The sequence below is a fragment of the Manis javanica genome, chromosome 10 (genome assembly GCF_040802235.1).
Source record: "Manis javanica isolate MJ-LG chromosome 10, MJ_LKY, whole genome shotgun sequence".
Lineage (NCBI taxonomy): Eukaryota > Metazoa > Chordata > Mammalia > Pholidota > Manidae > Manis > Manis javanica.
In genome coordinates this window covers 4,275,877-4,285,286 of record NC_133165.1, presented here as the reverse complement: position 1 = coordinate 4,285,286, position 9,410 = coordinate 4,275,877, and the positions used below count along the sequence as shown (strand labels likewise).

The 9,410-nt window shown below is 56.3% G+C and overlaps 1 protein-coding gene across 3 annotated transcripts; it reads left to right on the top strand.

Moving 5' to 3' along the window:
• The first annotated feature begins 963 nt into the window (after window positions 1-963).
• Window positions 964-9,269, top strand: NAGPA (N-acetylglucosamine-1-phosphodiester alpha-N-acetylglucosaminidase). Of its 3 annotated transcripts, XM_037020903.2 has the most exons (11): window positions 964-1,117; window positions 1,215-1,670; window positions 2,569-2,708; window positions 3,534-3,642; window positions 4,575-4,703; window positions 5,195-5,400; window positions 5,501-5,548; window positions 6,539-6,667; window positions 6,861-6,989; window positions 7,078-7,141; window positions 8,498-9,269. In XM_037020903.2, the coding sequence occupies exons 1-11, from the start codon at window positions 1,032-1,034 to the stop codon at window positions 8,706-8,708; spliced, it is 1,707 nt and encodes a 568-aa protein (XP_036876798.1). In that variant the 5' UTR covers window positions 964-1,031; the 3' UTR covers window positions 8,709-9,269. The 3 variants fall into 3 exon arrangements, with proteins under 3 accessions (XP_036876798.1, XP_073070785.1, XP_036876805.2); XM_073214684.1 differs by lacking the exon at window positions 4,575-4,703; XM_037020910.2 differs by lacking the exons at window positions 6,539-6,667; window positions 6,861-6,989; window positions 7,078-7,141; window positions 8,498-9,269 and adding an exon at window positions 5,683-6,464.
• The last annotated feature ends 141 nt before the right edge of the window (window positions 9,270-9,410 follow it).

Genomic DNA, 9,410 nt, shown 5'->3' with positions numbered 1-9,410 from the left:
CAAACAAGCATCTAACAGAATGTAAACCCAGCCAGATGTAAATAACACAGACGTCCCCCACTCCCCTGTGCTGCTCATGTCTGGCTCTCTACCTACTGTAACACATTGTGCTGGCTCTGGGGTGCCCACACATTGCACTGGCACCAAAAGGCCTCCTAACCCTGGACACTGTCCTGGACCAGAGGCCTGAAGAGAATTAGTCTCTCAAAGGAAATGTAAAGCACAATGTACAAAGTAACTAGCTAGCTTTAGGGGTTTCTGACCTGTGTAGGTGCATAGGGTCTGCACATGAAGGGTCCCACCCTTGCTTTCACCATCTTCTCTCACCATCTTGAAATTCTTAATTTACAAACAAGGATCCCCACAAATCATGTAGCTGACCTGCCTGACCTCTTCCCAAATGTCAAGGTCAGAAAAGACCAAGGCTTTTTCCTGTTCCAGATTCAGGGTAACCAAAGAGACATGACAACTAAATCCAGCTCCTGGATAGGTTCCTGGATGTGGCGAAAATAGCTCTTAAGGACATTATAAGGACAATTGGGAAATCTGAATGTGAACTGCGTATTAGTTCCTATAACTCTATCAATGTGAAATGTCCTAATTTTACTTGGCCTGTGGTTTTGTAAGAAAAAGTGTTTGTTCGAAGAGGATACGTACTGGATCCTGATGACTGAACTTTGTTGCAAATAGTTTTAAAAATGTACATGAATAAAGTGCAAATGATCAAATAAATGGGGCAAACTTTAACCAGCAAAGGTAAGTGAAAGGTATAGGGGTTTTCTTTATACTACACTTGCAAGTTTCTGTACGTTTGAAATTACATCAACATGGAAAGTTCCCACCCCACCACTCCCAGCGCCCTGTCCTCTCTAAAAAAAAACAAAAAAACAAACAAACAAAAAACAGTAAATTACAGGACGAGATCTCGCGATATCCGAGGAGGGTAAATAGTTTTGTCCGGACTGAAATTTGCCACCAGAAGTCTTGAGTCACGTGGGGAGGGCCCACGTGACCGGAGGACTGTGTTCAACATGGCGGCCTCCATGGGTCTCTGGTCTCTCTTCCTCCTTGCAGTGTTTTGCTTCCTCAGGCCGGCGTCTGGCGGCCTCAGCCCCGGGTAAGTACAGCCCCCGGGGGGGGGGGTGAATCGAGTTCTGGGGTTCCCCCATCCGAGGCACAGTCCTCCGAGCTCTGCGCCCCTCCTGTTCCCGCAGACCCTCCCGCGACGACGACCTGCTGGTGCCCTACCCGCGCACGCGCGCGCGCTCCGCCCGGGACTGTACGCGGGTGCGCGCCGGCAGCCGCGAGCACGAGAGCTGGCCGCCTTCCCCCGCGACCCCCGGCGCCCGCAGCCCCGCCGTGCGCACCTTCGTTTCGCACTTCGTCGACCGCGCGGTCTCCGGCCACCTGACGCGGGCTGCCGAGCCCCTGCGCGCCTTCTCGGTGCTGGAGCCTGGCGGGCCCGGTGGCTGTGCGTCCAGGCGCCGCGCCACCGTGGAGGAGACGGTGGGGGCAGCCGGCTGCTGCGTCGCCCAGAACGGTGGCTTCTTTCGCATGGACACGGGCGAGTGCCTCGGGAACGTGGTGAGCGACGGGCGGCGGGTGAGCAGCGCCGGGGGGCTGCAGAATGCGCAGTTCGGGATCCGCCGCGACGGGACCCTGGTCACCGGGTGAGAAGGCAGGAATCCCCGTGACTGTCGAGGGTACACGACCTGGGATTTGTGTTGATTTGTGTTGTAGCCGTGCTTCTGTTCAAGTCACCTTCGCAGCAAGCAAGCCGAGCCTCCGTTTGCTCGTCTGCAGAATGAGATAGTCATACTTCACTTGCAGGATTTATTCTTCATCTAGTGTCACTGAGCATTTGCTTTGTGTCCAGCAGTGTTCTTTGCGGGAATATCGCACAAAACAAGCACAGACAACTTTTGCCTTCATGGACCTCCCTTGTTACTGGCAAAAATAAATAAAGGCTAGGAGAACAAGTTTAGATTGTGTACAATCAGGAAAGCAAGGAACAGGGTGAGCCAATTATAAATAAAGTGTTATTTTTTAGGGAGGGTGATCAGGAAAGGCCTTTCTGAGTAATTAACTTGCGTTGAGACCTGCAGATTAATCACAAGTCAGCCAACGTCAGAAGTGGAGGAAGAGCATTGTAGTTACGAGGAGCAGCGAGCACTAAGGCTCAGAGGTGCATAATTGGTGTGTGTGAAGGACTGAAGGAAGGAGCAGAATATCAGAATGACAGGACTATGACTGTTTAAACATTCGCTCTACCTCTGGCTGCAGACTAGGTTGGAGGGGCCAGAGTAGAAGCAAGGGCGCCAGTTAACAGTTGTTGCAGGCATAGGGTGATGGCCGAGGAGACTGAGGGCCGTAGATGGAGTTGAGGTCTGTTGAGGATGGTTGTTTCTATTAGGTGAAGTGCACGCTGTTTACAAAGGCTGCGCTCCTTTGTCCAGGCGGGTTCCTGGGGTACCAAGGGGAGTCAAGCAGCTGGGCTGAGATGGGGAGGGAGGAGGGTGCCTTACTGCCCCTGCTGTTGAGTGAGTATCATGCCTTACCTGGGCCCAGGTACCTGTCCGAAGAGGAGGTGCTGGACACCGAGAATGCGTTTGTGCAGCTGCTGAGTGGGGTCGTGTGGCTGATTCGCAATGGGAGCGTCTACATCAATGAGAGCCAAGCAGCCGAGTGCGATGAGACCCAGGAGACAGGTTGGGAGTTAGGGTAATTAGCACAGCCCCCCTGAGAACCAGGACCAGTGAGGGGGAGGTGGGGAAGCTAGGCTGAAGTCCTTCAGCAAGTACATTCTAGACTGGGGATCAGTGGGGATTAAGACAGATAAGGTCCCTGCTCTTGTGGAATGTATAAGAAAGAAAATAAATACAAAATATGCTGCAAAGAAATGGTAAGTGTTAAGAAAGATAAAGTTTGAGGAAAGGGGATTGATGGGGGAAGGGACCTATGATTCACAGGCTCTGGGGGTGAGGCCCAAACCTGTGGGTTTTAATGAGCCCCCAGGTGAGTCTGATGGACACTTGAGTTTGAGAACCACCGGAATGCAGAAGATTGGAGTGGGGAAGGGACACCAGGCTCTGATGTTTTACACTGAACAGTCAGGGAGGGCCTCACTGAAGAGGTGACCTGGATTGCCTTGGGAAGAGCTGGGGAGAAGTGCAGTCCAGCCAGAGGAAATGGAGAAAAGCCTGCAAGCAGTGAGATGGGTGCCCCAGGAGATGAGGTTAGGAGGCCGAGGTGGCCGTGCTGAGCCTTGGCTTGTGTTCTAAGAAGAGTGGGAGCCATTAGAGGGTTCGCACCTGGAGATGTTGCTTGATTCACACCTCAGAAGAGCTCTCTGACTACCGTACAGAGTCTGGGGGGAGGGGACAGAGGGGAGGCGGGGAGACGCACATCCAAGCAAGCTGCTAGGTGGCGTGGGCTGGAGGATGGGGAGTGGCCGCAGACTGACAAGAAGTGATAGGCAGAGCCCAGGAGGCTTCCGGAGGGTCCGGTGGTCAGCCAGCCTTCTCTTCCTTCAGGTTCATTTACCAAATTTGTGAATGTGATATCGGCCAGGACAGCCGTGGGCCACGACCGGAAGGGACAGCTGGTGCTCTTCCATGCGGACGGGCAGACAGAGCAGCGGGGGTGAGCGCCGGGGACCAGGGCCTCCGGGCCTGGGCTGAGTCCTGCTTTGAGGAACTTCAGCCCACTGACAGCCACGCTTGTGGCCCCCAGCTGTTCCCTGGGGATGTTCACACCCATCTGTGCCCCATCCTTATCAGCTGCACACTGCCTCTCGGTCTCCCCAGCTTAGGCCTCCTCTCTCCTGAGCCCTGGTTGGGATGAGGGGAATAATCACAAGTTCTCAGGGAGAAGAAGACCTTGGTTCCGATCCCAGCCCTGCCATCTGCTCGCTGTATGGCCACAGACGAGTCATCCAACCTCTTTGAGCCAGTTGCTTCCTTCTTAAAGAGTTAGTTCAATACTGCTGCACAACAAATTCGCACAAACAGCACCCGCTTGTTGGATCACAATTCTGTAGAGTCTGGAAGGCTCAACTGGGTTCTATGTTCAGGTTATCTCACAGACGAAAGCAAGCAATTCACCAGGCAGGGTGCTTATCGGGAGCTTCCAGGGAAGAATCCTCTTCCCAGCTCTTTCAGGTCGTTGCCAGAATGCAGTTCCTCGTGGTTCTAGAACTGAGGCCTGTGTCTCCTTGCCGACTGTCAACGCCTTCAGGGCACCTACATTCCTTCTGCTTGTACCCACTCTGTCTATGAGTCACAAAGGTGTTTCAGAATTCCCCCAATACCTTAGTATTCCCAATGTCTCTCACTTTCCCTTCTGCCACCAACTGAGAAATGTCTACTTCTCAGAGCTCTTGTGATGGCATTGGGCACACCTGGAGAATCCAGGATGGTGTTCCCACTTTCAGACAGCTGTGCCCTGTAATATAACAGAAATGATCTCATTATATTCTAAGCTTCTGGGAATCAGGGTGGGACATCTTTGGGAGACCCATTTAGAAATTTGCCAGCCGTAGTGGAGCCATCAGCAGCCCTGTCCCTGTGCCGCAGCATTAACCTGTGGGAGATGGCGGAGTTCCTGCTGAAACAGGATGTGGTCAACGCCATCAACCTGGACGGAGGGGGCTCTGCCACCTTTGTGCTCAATGGGACCTTGGCCAGTTACCCATCAGATCACTGGTAAGCTTGCCAGAGTCCCCTTCTGGAGGTCCATGTCTACGCCCATTTCCAACAGTCTAATTTGTCTCATTCAATAAATACTGTGTACCTACTGTGTGTAGTGAGGAGGAAGAGCCAAGATCCCTGCCTCTGACTGTGCACAGGAGGAGTGTGGAATCATTCACAGTGTACCACTACTACCCAAACCAGTAAAGGGGGCTTGATTGGTCAGGAAAGACCTCTCCAAGCTTAATGAAGCATAAGCTGAAATCTGAAGGATGAGGAGGTGGCAAAGCAGGGGTGAGAGAGTCTTCTGAGCAGACAGAACAGCATGTGCAAAGGCCCTGGGATTGAAGGGATTGTGGGGTGGTGGGAAGAATCTATGAAAGCCAGAGAGCCTATAAAAAAATATAAAGTGGAGAGAGGCAGCACTCGGCTGCAGCAGGGGGCATGAGGGGCAGCTGGGAATGGCCAGCACTGTTCCTCTCCTCACATGCCGTGTCACTCTGCAGCCAGGACAGCATGTGGCGCTGCCCCCGCCGTGTGTCCACTGTGGTGTGCATACATGAGCCCCGCTGCCAGCCGCCTGACTGCAATGGCCGTGGGACCTGTGTGGAGGGGCACTGCCAGTGCACAGGGCGCTTCTGGCGGGGTGCCGCCTGTGACAGGCTGGACTGTGGCCCCTCCAACTGCAGCCAGCACGGGCTGTGCTCTGAGAGTGAGTGGGCTCAGGGGAAGCTGCTCTGACCCGTGCCCCCAGCCCCCACTGCCCCAATGCGCCCCGCCCTCACCTGGCCTTCTCTGTCTTGTCTTGGCAGCCGGCTGCCGCTGTGAAGCTGGGTGGACAGGGTCCAGCTGCAGTGAAGGTAAAGCCCCCAAGCAGGCCCCCTCCCCAGCCCTGGACACCCAGGGAGAGGGTGAGGTGGCAGCTGCCTTTAGCCCCACCTGTTGTCTCTTGTGTCTTACCTCACGTGTAAGTCACTGCATTTGTGTCCTGCAGCTGCTGCAAAAATTCCACAAACTGTGTGGTTTGAACAAAAGAAACATATTCTCCCAGTTCTAGAGACTGACATCCAAATTCAAGGTTTCAGCCGACCCATGCTCCCTCTGAAAGGTCTAGGGGAGGACCCTTCCTGCCTCTTGCAGCTCCTGGCAGGGCCCCAGGTTCTTGGCTTGTGGCCTCAGAGCGTCAGTCTCTGCCTCTGCCCATGCATGGTCTTCTCCCCTGTGTCTCAAATCTCTCTCCATTCTCTGACAAGGATCCCGGGTCATTGAATTTAGGATCCACCCTAAATCCAGGATGCTCTCATCTTGAGGCCCTTAATTATATCTGCAAAAACCCTATTTCCAAATAAGGCCACATTCATGGGTTCCGAGGATAGGACGTGTCTTTGGGGGACGCATTCAGCCCACTTGCTCTCGGTGCTTAGCCCTGCAGTGGCTTGCTCTTCCACTCAGAAACCTGAGCCCCCCAGCATGGGCAGCCAGGTGCTACGGCCCCCCTCTGCCCACTGCCTCCCGGTGCCCCTCCTCGGCCTCATCCTCTGTGGTCTCCCCCTGTCAAGTGCCCGCCACCCCCTTCCAGTGGTCTGCTGCTGTCACGCAGGTCACATCCTCTGTCTTGTGGCCTCACTTGTACTGTGATGTTTGCTTCCTGGCTCCTGGCCACCTGCCCTCCTAAACCGAAAGCTCTGGGAGGGTGTGGGCTCAGGGCCTGCCCCATGACTTCATCTCCTGGGAAAGTACATGAACTCACCAGCGACTTGGGGTGACTGAGATGCATTTGCAGTCCTGTTGGCCCAGGCCTTGGAGGGGCAGGGCCAAATTTTGCAAAGCCGCCCCTTCGCCCATCACAGCTTGCACCAACGGCTCCTTCGGGGAGGACTGTGCCAGGAAGTGCCAGTGTCAGAATGGAGCTGCCTGTGACCCAGCTCAGGGGACCTGCACCTGTCCCCCCGGCTTCACTGGAGACACCTGTGCTCACAGTAAGCTGGACGGGCCCCATGTCAGCCAGCAGTACTGCCCAAGGGCACCTCCAGGGTCTGGCCTGGGGGAGCAGGGTTAGGGGGTTGCTTCTGCTGCGGTCCAGCTCTGCATACGCCTGGGGCCCATCCTGTCAGTGCAGAGAGGCCCCGTCACCAAGGCCTCCACCTCTGTCCCTCTGGCTCCTCTCCACAGAGTGTCCCTTTGGCTGGCATGGGCCCGGCTGCCAGCAGCCATGTGAGTGTGAGCACCAGTGTTCTTGCGACCCCCAGACTGGCAACTGCAGCCTCTCCCCACCCGCCCTAAACAGCATCCTCTCACAAGGTAGGTATGGTCCCTCCCAGACCCCCTGGGGGAGGAGGGGACAGACCCCTCCCTCCAAGCCCCTCAGCCACCCGCTGGTACCTTACAGTGAAGCAGTGTCTGCAGCCATCCGAGGCCACCGTGAAGCCAGGGAAGCTCTCCCTCCTCACTGGGTAGGTGCTTTGGTGGGACCAGGCAGGGGTGGGAGGAATCCCCCCTCCACCTTCAAGGCCTGGCCTCTTTGCCAGGGACTGGGCAAGGCTGGGAGGTGGCACTGGACGTCCATGGGACATTTCTTGATGTAAGCAGAGGGAGAGTCACAGCCGATGCTGCAGCCCCTGAGCCATCCAGGGGGACGGTGCGGGGGGACCTGGGTCCTGCCCTGGGGGGAGCGTTGGGGTCGGGGTGTAGGCGCCCTCCCCCTGGCCACCAGGCTCACACTTGGTCCCTCTGCTCTTAGTGCAGAAGAACTGAACTCTGAGGGACTCCCAGCATTTCCCAGGCCCCTCCGTGTGCTCAGGCCTTGTGTTAAGGGCTTTATCTCTTATTTTCTAGTGCAGTTGGTTTCAAACTTGACTTCGGGAAGGGTGTATTAAAAGAGAATGCTAGACTCCCCACCCCCAGAGTCGCTGCCTCTGGGTCCCGGGTGGGGACCAAGGATCTGCATTTCCAGCACAATCCCCAGGGATACTGATGCTGCTGGTCCAGAGACCTGCCTTCTCGTGGTTCTCACCTCTCGTGGCCCAACCCCGGGTGCCCGGCTCGCCCCAGCCCCCTTCATTCTGGAGGTGGGAACCAGGCAGAGGCAGCACCGGGGCGCTTGTCACTAAGGCAGATCCCAGGTCCCTCCTTCTTGACCCTGTGAGTCAGGGGTGAGGCCCTGAAGGCCCAGGACCACCCCCAGAGAACTCCTGAAAATGTGCTTTGAAAGCGCACAAGAACAGACAGTGGATCCCGGGAGCCCTCTGCCCCGGCCTCAGGGTGGGACGCTTGAGTCCCACCCCCAGCCCCATGCAAACCTGAAACCCGTGGGCGTTCACCTTGACATTGGGGGCTCCAGCCAAGATTCAAGTGAAGGAAGAAAAATCGTTGAAAGACCCCCTCCTGCTCCCTGCCTTGGAGGAAGGGGTGCTGTTCTCCCCGCCCTGGAGCAGAGCCCCGCCTCTTATCAGCACCGCCTGGGCCACAGGCTGCAAACGGGTGCCGCCCGGGGCATCGTCAGGTCCCCAGCTGTATTTTATTGGGCATGCACAATTTAAACATTTTTAATATCAGCAAGGTCTGAAAATCACATTTTGTTTTTCTTGATTGCTCTTGCAATATTGATGTGGCAGCACCGGCCTGTGTCCCACGTAGCTACTATCACCGCTGCTCCCTGACCGTGTGTGGGGTGTGCCCCCAGCCCTGCCGCCCATTTTGTCCGTGACAGACCCTGTGTGGTCCCCGGAGGCCCCTGTTCTGGGTGGACGGGAGGGAGCCCCCTCCAGCACCGCTCAACAGCCCCGTGTGTGGTGTCTCTCCTCCCCCAGGACCACCTGGCTGGCCCTCACCCTGGCCCTGGTTTTCCTGCTGCTGATCAGCTCCGCGGCCAACGTGTCCTTGCTGTGCAGCTCAAGGGCAGAGCGGAGCCGGCACCTGGATGGTGCCTACGTGTACCACCCGCTGCAGGAGATGAATGGGGAGCTCCTGGCGGCGGAGAAGGAGCAGCTGGGAGATGCCCGCAACCCCTTTAAGGACTGAAGCCTCAGCTGCCCATCGTGGCCTGTTCTGAGGGCTCACTTCACAGTCCAGCTGCTACAGGGGAAATTCGAAGCCACCGGCCATCTGTATGGTCTCGGCCCCAAGTGCCAAGCCAGGCTTCTCGCGGCCTGCGCCTCAGCCCCTCACTGGCCACCTGCTGTGGCTGTGCAACCCTTGCGAGACTGGGCTCCCTGGAGAGACTCTGCCCCTTCCCACCGCCCGTGTGCTGCCAGCGAGGCCTGTGCCCCCAGCGCCTGCTGCACTGCCAAAGAGCCTGCGCGTCCTGGGCCAGACGCCCCTGGAGGAGGGACCCCCTCCGTGACCGAGTGGCAGGGTCCAGGCTGCCCCCCTGGGCAGGGGTGGTTTAGAGAGACAATGGCCACCTCAGGGGACCCTTTTCTACAGACCTCATCCCGGAATTTGCCAGCTAGAATTGTTATTTCCTGTCACAGGAAGCTCCTTGGAAGGGCTGGGTCATGGAATCATGTTTACAGCTTTCTATTTTGTCCTGCTGCTGAGAGGGTTTTTCTACCACTTGAATAAATTGACATGATAGAAGGACCACTCGGATGGCATCTGAATTTTGGGTGCTCTTAGGCCTAAGCAGGTGGGGCTGCTTAACCTGAGTTTGGGGCCAGGGGTTATATAAACAGTTCAAAGCATGTACGGCTTCCTGATTTATTTTGTCTAATCCAGGGCTTC